Source organism: Ailuropoda melanoleuca, chromosome 2 (genome assembly GCF_002007445.2).
Source record: "Ailuropoda melanoleuca isolate Jingjing chromosome 2, ASM200744v2, whole genome shotgun sequence".
NCBI lineage: Eukaryota > Metazoa > Chordata > Mammalia > Carnivora > Ursidae > Ailuropoda > Ailuropoda melanoleuca.
The window spans coordinates 156,300,852-156,321,526 of record NC_048219.1 but is presented as its reverse complement, the minus strand read 5'-3'; the positions used below and the strand labels follow the sequence as shown (position 1 = coordinate 156,321,526).

General features: G+C 37.4%; 1 protein-coding gene across 11 annotated transcripts in view; it reads left to right on the top strand.

Moving 5' to 3' along the window:
* The window catches only part of HIBCH (3-hydroxyisobutyryl-CoA hydrolase), a 114,255-nt gene that overhangs the window by 12,521 nt on the left and 81,059 nt on the right, over nucleotides 1-20,675 (top strand). For all 11 annotated transcript variants that reach the window (XR_004623528.1, XR_004623526.1, XR_004623527.1 and 8 more), the window contains 3 exons: nucleotides 12,435-12,572; nucleotides 14,275-14,359; nucleotides 16,853-16,933. Coding sequence is in view for 6 of the 11 variants with exons in the window: in XM_034654858.1 (XP_034510749.1) it covers nucleotides 12,435-12,572; nucleotides 14,275-14,359; nucleotides 16,853-16,933 (304 nt within the window). In the remaining 5 variants the exon portion in view is untranslated. The remainder of the gene's footprint in view (nucleotides 1-12,434; nucleotides 12,573-14,274; nucleotides 14,360-16,852; nucleotides 16,934-20,675) is intronic.

Genomic DNA, 20,675 nt, shown 5'->3' with positions numbered 1-20,675 from the left:
CCCCCCCATTCTTCCCTTCTTTCTCCTACCGATCATCCTGCTATTCTTGTGTTCCATAAATGAGTGAAACCATATGATAATTGTCTTTCTCTGCTTGACTTATTTCACTTAGCATTATCTCCTCCAGTCCTGTCCATGTTGCTGCAAATGTTGGGTAATTGTTCTTTCTGATGGCTAAGTAATATTCCATTGTATATGTGGACCACATCTTCTTAATCCAGTCATCTGTTGAAGGGCATCTCGGCTTCTTCCACAATTTAGCTATTGTGGACAATGCTGCTATGAACATTGGGGTGCATATGACCCTTGTCTTCACTACGTCTGTATCTTTGAGGTAAATACCCAGTAGTGCAATTGCTGGATCATAGGGTAGCTCTATTTTTAACTTTCTAAGGGACCTCCATACTGTTTTCCAAAGTGGCTGTACCAACTTGCATTCCCACCAACAGTGTAAGAAGGATCCCCTTTCTCCACATCCTCGCCAACGTTTGTTGTTTCCTGCCTTGTTCATTTTTGCCCTTTCTAACTGGTGTAAGATGGTATCTCAATGTGATTTTGATTTGAATTTCCCTGATGGCTAATGATTTTGAACATTTTTTTCATGTGTCTGATAGCCATTTGTATGTCTTCACTGGAAAAGCATCTGTTCGTATCTTCTGCTCATTTTTTGATTTGATTATTTGTTTCTCATGTATTGAGTTTGAGAAGTTCTCTTTTTTTTTTTATTTAAGGATTTTATTTATTTATTTATTTGACAGAGACAGCCAGCGAGAGAGGGAACACAGGCAGGGGGAGTGGGAGAGGAAGAAGCAGGCCCATAGCGGAGGAGCCTGATGTGGGGCTCGATCCCATAACGCCAGGATCACGCCCTGAGCTGAAGGCAGACGCTTTAACCGCTGTGCCACCCAGGCGCCCCATGAGTTTGAGAAGTTCTTTGTAGATCTTGGATACCAGTCTTTTATCTGTAGTGTCATTTGCAAATATCTTCTCCCATTCCATGGGCTACCTCTTAGTTTTTTTGACTGTTTCCTTAGCTGTGCAGAAGCTTTTTATCTTGATGAAGTCCCACAAGTTCATTTTTTCTTTTATTTCTCTTGCCTTTGGAGATGTGTCATGGAAAAGGTTGCTGTGGCCGATGTCAAAGAGGTTGCAGCGGCCGATGTCAAAGAGGTTGCAGCCTATGTTCTCCTCTAGGATTTTGATGTATTCTTGTCTCTCATCAAGGTCTTTCATCCATTTGGATTTTGTCTTTGTGTATATGGTGTGAGAGAGTGGTCAGGTTTCATTCTTTTGCATATAGCTGTCCAATTTTCCCAGCACCATCCATTTATTGAAGAGACTGTCTTTTTTCCACTGGGTGTTTTTTCCTGCTTTGTCAAAGATTAGTTGCCCATAGAGCCGAGGGTACGTTTCTGGGTTCTCTATTCTGTTCCACTGGTCTATGTGTCTGTTTTTGTGCAGTACCATGCTGTCTTTATGATCACAGCTTTGTAGTACAGCTAGAAATCCGGCATTGTGATGCCCCCAGCTTTGTTTTTCCTTATAATATATATATTTTAACACCTCCTTACTTTTTGGTACTAGAATATGTGCTCTGGGCTCCTCATGTTTTCCTTATCTGGAGTTAGCCATTTCTTCAAGGAGCCCTGGCTGTCTTTATCGGAGAATAACATTTAGACATCAAGATCTGAGCTCTGGGAGTGCTCTTTGATACTGGGGTATGATGGCTTTCTCCAGGGGGAGAGAGCTAGGGTAAGGTATGTGTGTATAGCAGAATATACAATGTGTACTAACCCATGTATCTCTACATATCTATGGTTATTTCTCTATTTTATGTGTATATATATAAGCTAAGCATGAGTTCATACTGATGACATCCCCAGTACCATAGGGCAGGGTTCATTATAGCTTCCCTTCTTGCATATCTGTCACTTTCCTCTGTTACTTGTTTCACCTTAGTGGACATGCAAAGCAGTTTCACAATTGTTAACCACTCCCATGAAAAATTAATTTACCAACTAGAGCACGGTATTGATGTACAGTTCCTTTTATATTCAGATGACTGTTTTCTGAAGTTACTTAGGTCAGCTCCCCTGCAGCTACCACCATGATTACTCAGTGAGGTTGTCATACATGTGTAATTCAATTAGATTTGTCACAGTCTGCATTCCATGTTGGGATCCCATTACATCTTAGCTGTCCTCAATGTATACAGACTATACAAAAGAAAAAGGTTTACTTTTTGTGACCTACATGTCTGTGGGTTGTGACAGATGCATAAATCATGCATCCACCACCCCAAGACCATATAAGCAGTTCCATCACCCTAAAACTTTCCCTGTGCTTTCCCTTAGCTTCTTCTATCCCCAACCACTGATCTGTTTTATCCCTCTATAGTTTTGTCCTTTATAGAATGTCTTATGAATGGAATCATACAATATATAAGCTTTGGGGTTTGGATCCTTTCACTTGACAGAATGCATTTAAGATCCATCTGTGTTGTGTGAATTGATAACTTGGTCCTTTTTATCACTGAATGGTATTCCATTTTGGGATAAATTGTCCATTTCTGTGTCAAAGCATTTTGGTTGCCTTCAGTTTTTACCAATTATGAACGAAGACGCTAAACATTTTTGTGCAGGTTTTTGTGCGAACATAAATTTTTAATTCACTTGGGTAAATATGTGTGGTGCAACAGCTGGGTTGTATGGTAAATCTATATGTAACTTTATAAAAATTTGCCAGATTATCTCCCAAAGTGGTCATACGATTTTACATTTTCACCAACGAAGAATGAGGGTGTCTATTGTTCTGTATCTTTAGCCATTTTAATGTGTGTGGTGGTATCTCATTGTGGTTTTAGTTTGCATTTTGCTAATGATATGATTTTTGAGCATTTTCTGTGTTTGTCATTCTTCTATGTTTGGTGAAGATCTTCAGGTTTTTTTTTTTTTTTTTTTTTTTTTTTTTTTTTGCCCCTTTTAATATGGGGTTGTTTTTCTTGTTGGGGTGTGGGGTGTGTGTGTGTGTGTGTGTGTGTGTGTGTGTGTGTGTGTGTTTTAAGAGAGAGAGAGTGGGTGGTGGGGAGGGACAGAGGGAGAGGAAGACAGAGAATCTTAAGCAGGCTCCATGCCCAGCGCGGGTCCCGACATGGGGCTTAATCTCCTGACTCCGAGATCATGACCTGAGCCAAAATCAACTGACTGAGCCACCCAGGTGCCCCTTTCTTACTGAGATATGTGTAAGGCAAGTATTTTCTTCCAATTTCTGGCTTGTCTTTCATTCTCTTAATAGTATCTTTTGCAGAATGGAAGTTTTTAACTTTGATGAAATTCAGTTTATCAGTGTTTTTCTTTTAGGATCATGCTTTTTGTGTTGCATTCCATTGAGCCTTAATGTTTGGAGGGCACTGTGAACCAGAGTTTCAGGGATGTTCCTGTCCCTCCTCCAGGGATAGGCTGCTTTTTTTCTCCTTTTCCTTTGCCCCCTGTTTCTTTTCTCCAGTTGCATTTGGTGAACACTGAAGTCCTTGGCAATGGTTTTAAGGTGCTTCTCCCTTGAGATTAAGGCTTTTATTTTGTAGTTCTCCATTTCCTTCCCCCACTGCAGTGAGGCTCCACCAGAACCCTGGGCTACAGGCTTTGAAGTCCTTCCTCACTCCTTTTTTTTTTTTTATGGAAGACAAGGGGAAAGGATTTAGCTGAACCTGCTGTTTCTCTACCCCAGCCAACACCACACACAGAAGCTTTCTCTCGTCTTCCCTGGGAGAGCCTGGTTGGGTTCCAGGAGGAAAAGCCAGCCAGAATGGAAATCCCTGCATGACTGTCACCCCCAGGAGCTTCATATTATCACATTTGCCCACACTGGCTCTAGCAAGTCATCAAGAATTCTAATTAATCTTCCTGAAAGCTTTTGCCTGAAGTTAGCAAATATTCTGGTCCTGTGTCTCTCTGAAAGCCCTGTCTCTCTCCAGATTTTATTGCAGCCATTTGCCCTGTCACCTCAGTTCTGTGATTGAGCTTGACGGAAACCATTACTTTGCAGTCTGTTCAGTCTTTTTTCTTGTTACAAGGTCAGGATGAGCATCTTTTCAGCTCTCAACACCTCTGAGCTGAAACCAAATAATAAAGTTTTAAAGGATTTGCCTCTGGTATTGGGTGATAATTTATATAAACTGTTCAGTGAAAATGATCATAAACCTTTTTTTGGTGGGAGACTGGTAAATCTGACCTCGTTCAAACAAATTTAATTAGTATAGAGAGAAAATTTGTTAATACTTGTATTTAACATGTTTATATGATATGAAAACTTTTATCTGTATTTTAAGATTTAGAATGATGTGGGTATCTAAAAGTGCAGCTTTTATAGTGTATTATCTGTCTTTTCATATGAGTAAGCATTAATCCAGTAAATAGCATCACTATGGGTATTGAAGGGGAGCAGTTGCCTCACCCTTTGAACACAGCTGGATACCAAATCACTCCAACACCAAGAAAGTCGAACTGAAAACTGAGAGAACAAACTGCAGGTCGTGGAAGATAGGAGGTGTGGAGACCTGATTTTGGGGGAGAAAAGAATCATGGGTGCTTTGGAGGGAGGGAGCCCTGATCAGGGAGAGAGGAGAGAGAGGCTGAGTGCGAGCGTAAGTGTGCATGCCGGGCACAGGGCATTGCACAAGAAGAACACTTCCCCAAAACAAGAGGGGCTGATAATCACAAGTTTTTACAAGCAGTGGAGCTCAAAGTCTGAAATTGTAGAAGTCTGTGCTATCACTGGGGTGGAGCCTGGCAGGTATAGAGGTGGTCTGTGGAGGACAGCAGAGGCCCAGGAGTGGACAGCGTGGTCTAAAGGTCCCCTGGGTTGCACTGGGAGACCGTTCCCTTTCTTGGAGTGTATTTGGGAGACTTGGCACTGCCTCTCCAGGGACAAACGAGCCGATGGGCATCATTGAGCTGCCCGGTTCATTAGCATAGCAGTAGAGACAGCTGCTGAGGACAGCTAACCTGGATGCCAGCTTTTTGCTGCATTTAACCATACACTCCAAGCCCCTGTGCATTCATGCACCTGCCTTTCTGGGACAAACCGGCACCAACCAGAGCCTGGTGAGACCCTCCCCCAAAGGATCCGTGCACATTGGCACCATGCTGTGTACCTAAAATGTGGGGTTTTGAAACCCAGCCAGCATGCTTGAGATAAAACAGAGGAGCACTGGGCCACCGGGTGGGCAGACAGCTTGGACCAAGGGTGAAGGCAGGGATCTGAGGGAAGCCTGGGACAAATGTGGGGAGATTGTTTTCTCTTTTGTGAGTGTTTGCTGAACAGTGGCAGGCACAAACTCCCCTCTCTGGGGACGAGAGAGTTGACTGATATCATTTTTACCCCCACCCATCGGCACAGAGGAGCTTCAGTGAGTAGCACAGTGCCCACAGTGGAGGCTTGAGCCGCATACACCAAGCCTCACCTCCCTGTGCAGTGTTTTTTTCACTAGAGCAAGTGTGCCCCCCCCCCCCNGTGCCCCCCCCCCCCCCCCATCTCTCACCCACCAGTCTATTGACTATAGAGTACTGCGAAGCTTCAGCTGTAGGGGAAATAGGATCTAGCTGCTTTTAAGAAGCAGACCAAACCACATCTAGTTAAAACTTGCCACACAGTGGACAAGGTCCAAATATTCTCTGCTTCAGGGAAGGAGAAACTCTTCAGAGGACTGATCTGAAGGAAAGAGCAGTGAAAACACAGCAACAGAATGCATACAATATAAACCAGAAATCCTTAGTGAAGTGTCAGGCCCTGGGCGGTATATGACTTCTTCTTAATATAGCTATTACTCTCAGGAGCAGGAAACGTAACAGGCTTTCCTAACACATACACAGATACCTAGACAAAATGCCAAGATGGAGGAATTCTTCCCAAAAGAAAGAACAAGAAGAGATCATGGCCAGGGCATTAATATAAGTAATGTGCCTGAACCAGAATTTAAAACAACAATCATAAGGATACTAACTGGATTTGAGAAAAGCATAGAAGATGCCAAGGAGTCCCTTACTGAAGAGATAAAGACCTAAAAACTAGTCAGACCAATATAAAAAAATGCTATAACCAAAATGCAAAACTGACTAGATCTAATGACCACAAGGATGGAAGATACAAAGGAATGAATAAGTGATATAGAAGATAAAATTATGGAAAATAATGAAGCTGAGGGGTGCCTTGGTGGCTCATTTGGTTAAGTGGCTGCCTTTGGCTCAGGTCATGATCTCAGGGTCCTGGGATCAGGCCCTGTGTCGGGCTCCCTGCTCTGTGGGGAGCTGGTTTCTCCCTTTCCTTCTGCCCCTCCTCCCACTCACGTGTACACGTATTCTCTCTGTCTCAAACCTAACCCCCCACAAGGGGAAAAAAAAAAAACTGAAAAGAAGAGGGAAAGAAAAATATTGGATCACAAATGTAGACTTGGGGAACTCAGCGACTCCATAAAGCTTAGTAACATTCATATCATAGGAGCCCCAGAAGAAGAGGAGAAGGAAAAAATTTTGGCAAATTATAGCTGAAAACTTCCCTAATCTGGGGAAGGAAACAGACATCCAAATCCAGGAGGTACAGAGAACTCCTATCAAAATCAACAAAAGCAAGCCAACACCAACACATTATAGTAAAATTTGCAAAATACAGAGATATGGAAAGAATCCTGAAAGCAGCAAGGGAAAAGAAATCCTTAACCTACCGGGGAAAATAAATAAGGTGAGCAGCAGATCTCTCCACAGAAAATTTGTCCGGCCAGAGGAGAGTGGCATGAATATTCAGTATGCTGAATGGGAAAAATACACAGCCAAGAATACTTTATCCAGCAAGGCTGTCATTCAGAAGAGAAGGAGAGATAGCGTCTTCCAGACAAACAAAAACTAAAGGCATTCATGACCACTAAACTAGCCCTGCAAGAAATATTAAATGAGACTGAGTGGGAAAGAAGACCAAAAGCAGCAAAGACTAGAAAGGAACAGAGAAAATATCCAGAAACACCAACTTCACAGGTAATACAGTGGCACTATTTTCATATCTATCAGTAATCACTCTGAATATAACTGGACTAAATGCTCCAATCAGACATAAGGTATCAGAATGGATAAAAAAATAAGACCCATTTATATGCTGCCTACAGGAGACTCATTTTAGACCTAAAGATACCTGCAAATTGAAAGGAGCTGGAAAACCATCTATCCTGCTAATGGACATCGAAAGAAAGAGGAGCGATACTTATATTAGACAAACTGATTTTAAACCAAAGACTGTTACAAAAGATGAAGGGCACTGTATCATAACAAAAGGGTCTGTCCAACAAGAAGATCTAACAGTTGTAAATATTTATGTGCCCAACCTAGGAGCAGCAAATTATATAAATCAATCACAAACATAAGGAAACTCATTGATAATAATGCAATAATAGGGGACTTTAACACCTCACTTACAGCAATGGGTGTATCATCTAAGCAGAAAATCAACAAGGAAACATGGGCTTTGAATGACACAGTGGACTAGTTGGACCTTACAGGTATATTCAGAACATTTCATCCTGAAACAGCAGAATACACATCCTTTTTGAGTGCACATGGAACATTCTCCAGAATAGATTACGTACTGGGTCACAAATCAGCCTCAACAAGTTCAAAAAGAGTGAGATCATACCATGCATATTTTCCAACCACAATACTATGAAATTTGAAGTCAACCACAAGAAAAAATTTGGAAGGACCACAAGTACATGAAGGTTAAAGAATATCCTACTAAATAATGAATGGGTTAACCAGGAAATAAAGAAATTTAAAAAAATACATGGAAACAAATGAAAATGAAAGCACGATGGTCCAAAATCTTTGGGATGCAGCAACAGCAATCATAAGAGAGAAATATATAGCAATACAGGCCTACCTCAAGAGCAAGAAAAGTCTCAAAAGGGAGAATATACCACCCTTAAAAATCTGTCACTTTGGCATGTGAATTATTTTGGGTTGAAGGCAATCAAGATCCAGCAGACTCAGGAAACGCTTTTTCCCCTCCCTCTCAACTGACTGAAAGAAATTAGAAAGGAGGATTGTATCAGGAAGAGAGCAAGGATACACACAATATAACTTTTTTATATTTGAGACTTATCTGCATGGGAGGGCAAATACTTGTTTACTAAACATTTGCTCTTTTTCCTTCCTGGCGAATTGCTTTCCTCCCCTTTGAAGCCCCAGACCCTGTTTCTTTCCTTAGCTCAAGATGGTTTATGAGCCTCAGTTGCCTGGCTGCTTTTGGATCTCACATCTTTGTAGGGCCCCTTAAAGAAATGAAAATTTTCTACTGTTAATAGTCTTTATAACAGGGGGGCTCTTAGCTAAGAATCTGGAAGGGTAGAGGGAAAATTATTTTTCCTCCCCTACAGTTTTATGGAATAAAAGATTATGGGAATAAGATCTTCCACAATACTGACAGAAGCTGTGAAAGGGTCTAGAGGAGGAGTTGGAGGGTCAGAAAAGTTACTCACCTTCCTACTTCATCTTCCTACTCACCTGCTAATAACACAAGTGGGTCAGTAGGAACTTGGAAGAAAATCTAAGAAGCCAGGCACTTTCAATTGCTAGAATCAGACTGTGAAGGAGAAGGCGGTAGGTGAAGTCTGGGGAAGGCTGTGTCTGCTTGTGGACTTGGTATCCTTTTGGTCTGGTTTCTTTTGTGATTTTTGTATATAGTTTTCTTTCACAACTTTTTTTTTTTTTTTTTTTTTTTTTTTTAGTACCAATAAGGTAAGAAAAGTCATATAGCTTAGTACTTTTTTTTTTTTTTGAACAGATTAAAAAATAGACTTACTGTTATTTCTTAAAGTCAGAACTTAGAGGATGAATAAACACAACAACAGATGTATAAGAACATAAGTAGAAACACTATTTTGCAACAACATGTACTGAAACAAATTTATGTACTCTCCTTAAATGATTTAACATTTGTTTTTCCTTATATACAGTTGAATATCCAGTGGGAGAACAAAGATGCTCATAGCTCCCTGGGCCTTCCTTCATGAAAACCCTTCCTTACAGCCTTCTGGAGTGCTCCATGAAGCCAGTGTGTGGTTTAGCAGGAAATAGGGGCTTCTGTCAGTGCACATGTATATGCATGTGTCCTGTGTTCCCAACACCCCCACACATGTGGGATCATTACTGGGGTTCAGGGGACCCCATAGTCAAACAAGAAGTCCTCTGGAATAAAGCCTATTAATGAAGTTCCCTTCTGGAGATGGCTTAGGACCTTTTAAATCTTATTTATTACTCTTATTATTTTTTTTAATATTCAAATACTGTGTTGAATAGGTAGTAAATATACATGGTACAAAATTCAAAAAGTTCAAAGGGGCTATACAGCAAAAAGTCTTCCCACCCCTCTCTCATATGTCTGATTTTCATTCTTGGAGGCGACCATTTTAGCAGTGTCTTGTGTATCTTTCTAGAGATACATTCTATATGTAAAAATATATGTGTCCATGAACAGAGTGGGTGGGTAGCATTGTAAACACATTGTCTTTATTATTCATAGTCCAAGTAATTCTAGGACTAGGTTCTATTCTAAATCAGTTGACTCCATTCATTCAAAAATTAAAAGATTTAATTACTATGTGTATATTTTGTATATACTGTGTATACAGTTTTGGTATGGATATTTTGATTACCTACAGAATCTAAATAATTTTAGAAATCTTTGTTGGATGTACCTAGTAATCCATTTTATGAGTTACCATTGTGTGAAAGATATGTGTTGATGTACAGGCATACCTCGTATTATTGTGTTTTGCAGGCACTGTGTTTTTTACAAATGGAAGGTTTGTGGCAACCCTGAGTCAGTAGAACAAATCTTTTGGTGCTATTTTTCCAATAGCATTTTCTCACTGTGTGTCTCTGTGTCACATTTTGGTAATTCTCAGAATATTTCAAATTTTTTCACTATTGTTTTGGTGAACAATGATCAGTGATCTTTGATGTTACTGTCGTAATTGTTTTGGAGGCACCATGAACTGTGCCCATATAAGATGGTGAACTTAATTGATAAATGTTGTGTCTGTTCTGACTGCTCCATCGATCTCCTTCTCTCTCATCTCCCTCTCCATGGGCCTCCCTGTTCAATACAACAGCATTGAAATTAGGTCAATTAGTAATCCTACTGTGGCCTCCAAGTGAAAGGAAGAGTCACATGCCTCACACTTTAAATCAAAAGCTAAGAAATGATTAAGCTTAGTGAGGAAGGGACGGCAAAAGCCAAAATAGGTCAAAAGCTAGGCCTCTTGCAGTAGTTAGCCAAGTTGTGAATGCAAAGGAAAAGTTCTTGAAGGAAATTACAAGTGCTGCTCCAGTGAACACATGAGTAAGAAAGTGAAATAGTCTTTTACTGATATGGAGAAGGTTTTAGTTGGGATAGATCAAACCAGCTACAGCATTTTCTTAATCCAAGCCTAATGCAGAATAAGGCCCTAAGTCTCTTCAGTTCTGTGAAGGCTGAGAGAAGTGAGGTACCTGCAGAAGAAAAGTTTGAAGCTAGCAGAGGTTAGTAAAATGAGGTTTAAAGAAAGGAGCCATCTCTATAATGTAAAAATGCAAGGTGAAGCAGCAAATGCTGATGTAGAAGATGCAGCTCGTAATCCAGAAGGTCTCGCTAAGATAATGAAGGTGACTACACTAAACAAGATTTTCAATATAGATGAAACAGGCTTCTATTGGAAGAAGATGCCATCTAGGACTTGCATAGCTGGAGAGGAGAAGTCAATGGCTGGTTTCAGAGCTTCAAAGGACAGGCCAACTTTCTTAATAGGGGTTAACTTTAAGTTAAAGCCAATGCTCACGACCTTTCTGAAAATCCAAGGGCCTTTAAGAATTACGCTAAATCTGCTATGCCTTATAAATGGAACAACAAAGCCTGGATGACAGCATATCTGTATACAACATGGTTTACTGAAAATTTTAAGCCTGTTGTTGAAACCTACTCAGAAAAGAAGATGCCTTTCAAAATACGGCTAATTGACAATGCACCTGGTCAGCCAAGAGTTCTCGTGGAGCTTGCTCACATAGCACCTGTTCTGCAGCCCTGGATCAAGGAGCAGTTTTGATTTTCAAGTCTTATTTAAGAAATATATTTTATAAGGCTATAGCTGCTAAAAGAGAGTGATTTCTTTGATGGATCTGGGCTAAATTGAAAACATTCTAGAAAGGATTCCTCATTCTAGATGCCATTAAGAACATTCATGATTCATGGGAAGAGGTCAAAATATCAACATTCACAGGAGTTTGGAAGAAGTTGATTCCAACCCTCATGGATGACTGAGGGGTTCAAGACTTTAGTGGAGTAAATAACTGCAGCGATGGTGGAAATAGCAAGAGAACTAGAATTAGAAGTGGAACCTGAAGATGTGACTGAATTGCTGGGAATTTCACGATAAAACTTTAATGAGTGAGAAGTTGCTTCTTATGGACAAACAAGGAAAAGGATTTCTTGAAATGGAATCTACTTGTAGAAGATGCTGTGAAGATTGTTGGAATGGTAACAAAGGATCTAGACTGTTACATAAGCCTCAAAGATAAAGCAGCAGCAGGGTTTGAGAGGATTGACTCTAATTTTGGAAGTTCTACAATGTGGGTACAATGCTATCAGACAGCATTGCATGCTACAGAGAAATTGTGAAAGGAAGAGTCAGTCAATAAGCAAACTTGACGGTTGTCTTATTTTAAGAAATGACCACAGCCACCCCCACCGTCAGCACCTTCCACCCTGATCAGTCAGCAGCCATCAACATTGAGGCAAGACTCTCCACCAGTGAGAAGAATCTGACTCACTGAAAGTTCAGATGATGGTTAGCATTTTTAGCAATAAATTATTTTTTTCTTTTCACAGTATCAACTTTATTCAGTCATAAAACAGGTTTAACATAATTATCAAGTAGGCTCACACTTCCACGGTTGATGATATTTTACCATGTATTTAACTTGGCTGCTTCTTCAAAGTAGCCTCTTCTCTCCCTTTAGTTGTGGAATTCGTTCTTTCAGTCTTCAGATTGGTTTCTGGGGTATTTAGAATGATTTGATAGTTATCTAGTTGTGTTAGTGGGACAAGATGAGCCTGGGGTCCTCCTACACCTCCATCATTTTCCTCTCAATAAGTTACTTTTTAATTAAGATATGTACATTTTTTCAGACATAATGCTATTCCATACTTAATAGACTACAGTTAGCATAACAGTAACTGTTAAATGCATTGGGAAAACAAAACAAAAATCATTTGACTTTATTGCAATATTTCCTTTATTGTGGTGGTCTCGAACTGAACCTACAGTATGTCTGAGGTATACCTGTATATGGTTTGATGTTGGCTTGTGACAAAACCTTAATGAATTTTATCCTAAAGTTATTCTTTTTTTCACACAGAGAATGTCTAAGCACACGGATGCAGTGGAAGTACTGTTGGAAAGAAAAGGTTGTGCAGGAGTGATAACACTAAACAGACCAAAGTTCCTAAATGCTCTGAACCTTAGTATGATTCGGCACATTTATCCACAGCTAAAGGTTTGTAATTTCCCTAAAAATATTATATGGATCCTTTTAAAAGTTTATCTCAATAGAACATTTCTGGTATTCTCTTCCATGGACTATCTGGGATCAGCATTCCAAGCCCTGTCGATTTCTTGTCTTCTGTGATTTCCCTGTGTGATTATCCTGGGCATCCCTAGTGACAGGGAGTTTGTGGCCTCCTGAGATGGCCCCTTCCACTTTTACATGGCTCCAAGTTTCTTTGTGTGTTTTACCACTCTGCTTCTCTGACCTTTTAACCAGTGGTACTGGTTCTGCCTCTTGCGACATGAGTATACAAATCCAATCTCCTTACATGTGACGGCTTTTTTTTTTTTTTTTAAGGATTTTATTTGAGACAGAGAGTGAGAGAGAGCGCACAAGCAGTGGGGAGAGGGAAAAGGCGAAGCAGACTCTCCGCTGAGCAAGGAACCCATTGTGGGCCTCGATCCCAGGACTGTGAGGTCATGACCTGAGCTGAAGGCAGACGCTTAAGCGACTGAGCCACCCAGGTGTCTGCATCGTCCCCATGTGACAGCTTTTTGATAGCTGGTTTTGAACTGCTTGGCCAGCCTATCTTAGAGAAGGCCATAAGCTTTTCTGTTCTAAGTGAACTGCATGGTGCAGTGGAAAAGCATGACTTACAGTCTGACTACCTTGCTTAAAACTTGGATTTCTTTTTATTAACTGTGTAGCTTGGCAGTGTTAATCTCTCTGTCCTTCATTTTCCTCAGCTGTGAAATGGGAATGATTATATCTCACAGGATTGTGGTGGAGATGAAGTGAAATAGTATATCTCACATGGTCAGCCGCAAAGACTAATTCTCCCCTGGTTACCAATTCCTTAAGTTTTCATTTGATGAGTCTCTCTTCCATACTGTCATGTCTGTTTGGGACACCGTATAATGTGTCTTTAAATGTAATAAACAGAAATAAGCCAAGAGTTTCAGATTGGAATTAGACCAGAGTGGAGGAAAGTAGAAACTTCCATGTTAGAATGCCATATTTCTGTTCATGTAGTCCAGTATTGCATTAGCCTTTCAGACAGCCACATCTGTCCAGCTACATATCTTCCTTGTGTGTTTATATTTCTGTTCTCAAGTGTAGAATTTATAGAGCTCCTGTTAATTTTTCTGTCTCTGGTTAACTGATTTTTTAGTCTGTTGTCTTTTGAATTTCCGTTGGCTCTTGACTCTTTCATCCTACTTATTTATTAGCTGTCCTTACCAAGCTCAAATCACTTCAAGATTTAATCAGTATACATGGTTTCAGTTGATTGCTTATAAATTTGTCAGTAGGGCAGAGCCCTATATCACTGCAATAGAAATGTTCTTTCTCTATTTTTTCACTGATTTATAAGCTTCTGTAACATATTTTTAAGCCCATATTTTTTTCATTTTGGTCTCAAAGTTGTCATGGCAAAAATTTCAGATGCCATCATGCAATTTGGATTACAAAATGTATTCATCTAGCAACTTGTTGAAATAGTCTCTAATTTATGTCAGAAAAGAAAAAGAAGTTGAGATCCATTCTTTTGGATATACTTTATAAAGCTTGTACTTTATATGTATTGATATATATCTATCTATACAGACGTTTATATGTACATATGTATGCATATATATGCATATAGATTTTTTTTTTTTTTTGTAGTTTGTATTTATAATATGCCTTACCATCTTCTTTTACATTTGGCTAGAATTGGGAACAAGATCCTGAAACTTTCCTGATCATTATAAAAGGAGCTGGTGGAAAGGCTTTCTGTGCTGGGGGTGATATCAGAGGTAAAAACTACCCCCCCAAATGTTTTTTTTTCCCCTCCCAGTAGACTGATAAAACTAATAGGAAATTTTTGTAATATTTCGTAATTTGCTTTACGTCTTAGAATTTTTTTGTTATAATGACTTAGCTAGCCATTGTAGTTAATATTAGAAAAATGAGAATAGCATTTTTTTAAAACTACGTGTGCCCTTCATATATCCTATCTTTCTCCCTGAATCACCCTAAACAAAATGTCCAGTTATGCTTTGTGAGTCCACTTTTTATGTTAGTTTAGCTGATACTCAGTTCAGTTTGTCATATAACCTGACAATCTGGCCTTGTTGAGTGACTTGTCATTCTCCAAATATGACATTCCTTCCCATGTTTCCTTGACTGTGCCTGTGCTTTCCCCCAGTGCATAATCCCAAAGCAAGAATGTCCTTAATTGTAGAATTCATCCTGTTGTTAATGTATTTTTATAGGTGTTTAATTAAACATGCTGAGATGGGATAAAAAGATTAATTCTCCTTTCTAGTTCTATAGGTCAATCTGTATACATTTAACTATTTAAGACAAAAGAGAGAAGATATGTTTGATCTCAGGATCAAAGTCATGTACTTCTCACCACTGGTTGTCAGTATTTTATATATACTGAAAACTATTTTTGCATTTTTTATTTTGTTTGTTATGGAACTTGTGGAGTCCAGGGATGGTTTTTTCCTTTGGGTTTTTATTTTGTGTGTGTTTGTATGTATGTATATATATGTGTGTATATCTATATATGTATAGATATACACATATTTATATATGTTTTATATATATGTATATATAGATAATATGTGTGTATATATATAGATATACACACAAATATACATATGTTTTATCTATTTACCAAATTTACAAGTTTACATAAACTGTTATATTTGGAATGGGAAGAAACAAGTTTGATTTAGGACATAATTTTAGATACCTATTAAATTTAAAGTAACTGAATTTTAATTTTTTAAATTCTATCAATTTTTATTCTATTTTTAATTCTTAAAATTTTCAGTTGCTTAGATAGATTTGTTAACTGAATTGTGTTTGAATTTGTTTTGCCCACAACATGAGTATTTTTAAAATATTGTTTTCCGGCATGGAGCTAACATTTCTCTGGAGTTGGGCCTGTGATCTTGTCAGTTTACAGATAGACAGAGCCTTATGTATTGTTTTTAGCTTCTTCTAACTGTGAGCTATTTTTGCATATAGGCCTAACTTTACATTGATGTTTGGAAATACAGTTACAGATCACAGATTTATTTTAGTTAACGTGTATAAAACAGTGGTCTTCAATTCCAGGAAGTGGAATTCCAGGGTGATAAATGGGCACTCAGAAAAAAAATTTTTTTAATGTGATTATGAATGTCATTTAATTTTAACTTCTGTGGAATTAACTGATTAGAATAAAAGAGGAAATCGAAGAAGATTTTTGAGGTAAAAGCACTACATTCCATAGGTAATGTAATTTACACTCTTGTCCTTTTAGAATTGCTAAGTAGTGGTAAGGACTGAATAAGAAACAATAGGTGAGGGTTTGGGGGTGTGCATATATAAGTGAAAGCCACAGAAGGACAAAAATAGACATCAAATCTTTCTTTTAAAAACCAGGAAAAGAAGTGAACGTTTTTAACATTTTGAAGGAAGATGTATCAGACTTCTAAAATTAGTCTAAAAATCTATAGTCAACAATTTTTATGTAACTTTTTCCCATAGAAGAAGAAATACGTTTATATTTTAATTTGTATTTTAATAGATAATTTTTCATAAGATTTAAAGACAGGCATATGAGCTTGCAGTGTATGGAAGAGAGTGTTTTGATAGTAGTCTTACCACTGACTGGAATAGGAATACAGTAGATGTTCAACAAATGTTTCATGGTGAAATGAATGTGGCAGAAATATTTAACTAGATGGAATATATTGTAGAACTGCAAATGTGCATACACACATGCAGACATGTACTTATATTTTTCTGTATGTATAATGTACTTTGTGTTAAGCCATATTACCATTGGAAATATATATCCAGCAACTGTTTATTCAAGTGCTACAGAAAAGTGTCAAAATAAATTTTGTAGCAATATGTATGTTCTAAATTAGGTATGACACTTTGTAAGAAGTCCTTAAGAATTTTTGCCTTGAAGTTTTGACATGGACCATGGATCTAGGGCTAACTCTGTGTCTGTGGCACGGACACTTCAAAACTTGAACAAACCACTCTAGAGTTTCCCCAGTACTTAACATCACAATATTTTAAATTTATTCTCTTTGTATTAACCAGAAAGCACTTTTTAAAAAAATTTTATTTTTAAGTAATCTCTATACCCACCATGGAGCTTGCATTCACAACGCTGAGATCAAGAGTCAGCATGCTCTACCAAGTGAGCCAGCCAGGCGCCCCACTAGAAAGCACTTTTTAAAAATTTGTAATCTTTCCTTTTTCTTCTTCCTTCCTTCCTTCACTTTTTTTTCTTGTAGCGATCTCTGAAGCTGGAAAGGCAAACCAGAAGATAGCTCAAGATTTCTTTAGAGAAGAATATATGCTGAACAATGCCATTGGTATGTGTGCTCTAGTGAGAGCTTTGAAAATGGAATCAAGAAATAAGCTGCATAGTATTAATTGTTAAAAATGTATCAGTAGATACTCTTATTTACTCTTCTATGTGCTAGATGTCAGGCATAAATACTGAGTATTCGGCTCATTCTAGGACAATTCACACTTTAATATTAGTAAGCTATATTAATTACTATTTGTCCTGCAATCAATATGAAAACACAGATTCTGATCATAAGACTGGCTTTCTTGAAAAATAAAAAACTCGGGTCTCAGTTTTCTATGTAAAATGAAATACCATTTCTTAATTCTTGAACTCTGGGATGAAAGTGTCTTTGTAGTTGATGTTCCAGATTTCACTGGAAGTGAAGCAGTACCTTTATCAAACATGTGTTTCAAATGTTAAATTGCGGGGAATAATATAATAAATAGTTATATACCCACCAGCCAGAATTAACAGACTTAATATTTTATTTTTGCTTGATGTTTTAAGATTTATTTGAAAGAAATACAATACTACAGGTTGTAAACTTCAATCCACTTTGTTGCTTTCCTCAGTACCATTTTTTTTCTCTCCCCAGAAGCAACCATTATCTCTCAAGAAGTAACCATTGTCATTAATTTTTAGTGTACTAGACCATACTTAATATTTTTGCTACATATTTAGGAACAAAAATGTTATTACTTTCTGTTTTTGAAATTTATGTAAATAATAATTTACTGTAAATACCAAAGTTGTTTTCTTTTTTAAGATTTATTTATTTATTTGACAGCACAAGTAGGGGGAGCAGCAGACAGAGGGATAGGGAGAAGCAGGTTCCCCACTGAGCAGGGAGCCTGATGTGGGGCTCGACCCCAGAACCCCGGGATCATGACCCGAGCCAAAGGCTTAACCAACTGAGTCACCCAGGCACCCCTCAAAGTTGTTTTTAATAACATGGAATATAACTGTTACATAGTATTTTATATTATGAATGTACCCCTCTGGACGTATCTGTTCTACATTAATTGATATTTTAGGTTATTTCAAATTTTTACTAGGACAGATTGTTAGGTATGTCCCCTTAGTGTCTATGTACAAAAGTTTCTCTAGAAATAATAGAAGCAGGATGAATGGATCATATTTTATATGTCTTCAGTTGTTTCCAGATTCTTCTCTAAAGTATAAGACTTTATTTTCTGCGTGTCTTTTCCATCATTTTTTGTGTTAAACTTTGCACGTCTGATATCTGATTGTGACTTTAATTTGCATTTCACTGAATATTGGTGAGATAGGAGGTGTTTGTGTTAAGTAATCATTTAGATTTTCTTATCCTTTGTTCATCTTTCTGTTGGATTATTTGTCTTTTTCTTACTGATGGTATAGGTTTTTATATATTCTGGGTTTCTCACTTTTGCAGATTATACATAAGAACACTTCTCTCTGCTACTTTATCTTTTGTTATATACAAGTTTTTATTTGATGAGTTGAAATGTATCCATTGTTTTTCTTTATGATTTCTGCTTTTTTGCATTAAAAAAACCACTTAACACTAAGGTTATTAAGATGGTCTCACTTCTTTATACTCTTAAGTCTTTAATGTACTTGGAATTGTTTTTTGCATGTGACATCATTTAACTTTTATTTTTCAACTAGAAAGCCAGATGTCGTAATGCCTTTTATTATACAGTTCATGACTTTTTCACTGATTTTAATGATACCTTTGTCATATATCAAGTTCTTATATGTGACGTTGTTTGTTTCTGGGCTACTTTGTTCACTGGTCTGTTTGTACTTATGATGCTACTACAATGTCAAAATTATTACAGCTTTAAGATATGTTTCTGTTTGGTAGTGTTAAGTTGCCCTTGTTTTCTTTTAGAATTGTCTTGGCTGCTCTTGGGCTTTCGATCTTCCATATGATAGAATTATTTTTTCTGGTTCCACAGAAGATTCCGTTGAGGTTTTGATTGAAATGACAATTATAGATTAATTTAGGGTGAATTGACATATTTCACATTGAGTCTTCCCATCTGTGCATGTGGCATGTCTCTTTATTTATGTAGACTTAAAAACTTGCAGAATCATAATTTACATACTATAAAACTTACCCATTTCAAATGTATAATTCAATAACTTTTAGTAAACTTGTGTAACTATCACCCTAAACCAGTTTGGAACTTTTAATTAGATTTGATTTTTTATGTCCTTTAATAATGTTTTGTAACTTTATCCATAAAGATGTTGCTGCCTTTTTTTTGAAGTTTTATTCTTAGGTAGCTTACTTTTTTTTGTTAGTACATTTAATGGTAATTTTACTGTTACATTTTGTAATTTATTGTTTTTGGCATATTGAAGTGCTTTGGATTTGAAAGTTCTTATATCCTGCAACCCTGCTGAAATTTGTTATTCTAATGATATTTCTGTAGATTTTCTTGGCTTTTCTACATAGGCAATTATACCATCTGCACATAATTTTTTTCACTCTGTCTTTCTTGTCTTTATATTATGACTTTTCTTATATTTTGGCTGGGACCTCTATTGTAATGTTGAATGATTCTATGTTGTCTTATTTCTGATGTCCACAGGAAAGCTTTTAAATTTTCAATTTTAAGTGTAATCTTTTTGTATGCGCATTTTTTTTTTTTTTTACCAAGTTACAGATATTACTTCTATTACAAATTTCTTAGGGGTGTTAAGTTTTTTTGTTTGGTGGTAGTGGTGGTGTTTATTATCTGCTTGAGCATTCACTTTCTTTGGCTTTTTCTCACCCTTTCTTGGAAGGAATTTATTGACTTCCTGACTCAGCAGATAGTTTTTCTAGTCAAGTGTTTTGAGTCTAATAGCTCCCTCCGATGAGTTTTTTTGCAAGTAGTCCATTTCGTAAATTATGTGGGCCAGAATTTATTTCTGACTCAAATGCATGTTCACTCATAATCACTGGCTGTAGCTTCACTCAGCTATTGATTTTGAGTTTATTCTGGCACTGGTGGATTTCCTTTCTTTGGCTTTGAACTTGGATGTACATCGAAATTTTTTTTTCATAGAATTACTATGTATTTGAAGTAGGAGTGGGGAAAAGAGACTATTTCTTGATTTAGCTCAGTGAGCTACATTAAATGGACATCTCTTCTTTGAGTCTAAAAGTCTATGTATCAGATTTACTTAGAGTGGCTTATTCATGTGGCTAATGAGAACTTGAAATGGGGCTAGAGTGAGCAAGAAACTGAATTTTAAACTTTACTTAATTGTAGTTAATTTTAATTTCAGTATCTACCTTTGGCTACTCTATTAGTGCAGTTCTATACTAAATAAAAGGAGGTGGGAGAAAACCTCTAGGAAGTTTAAGGAGTTTAATATTAATATACAGAGAGAAAGCCTTCAAGGTTTAATTTCTATACATTGTAATGATCTATTTTGTTTAATAAGGAATTTGATAGATTCTGGCTTTATTCCCTGCATCAGTTGTCTTCTAATATTTTATATCTGAACTATATCTATAGCTGAAATGAAGTATGTATGTATCTCCATCTCAATCAGTAGAGAAATTTCTTTCCACAGTTTCTAGGGAATTCTAGTTTCCAAGGGAATTACAGTTCAAGATTGAAGGGAATTATGTTCAAGATTGAAGGCTATAGAAGTGAACTTGCAAATATGAAATTAGGATGAAACTCATTCTAGAATTTCAATGGCTCAATGGCTCATTTGGCAAACTGGAAATATTTACAGAACTGCTAGATGGATTGAAACTGCAGTTTTATCCTTCC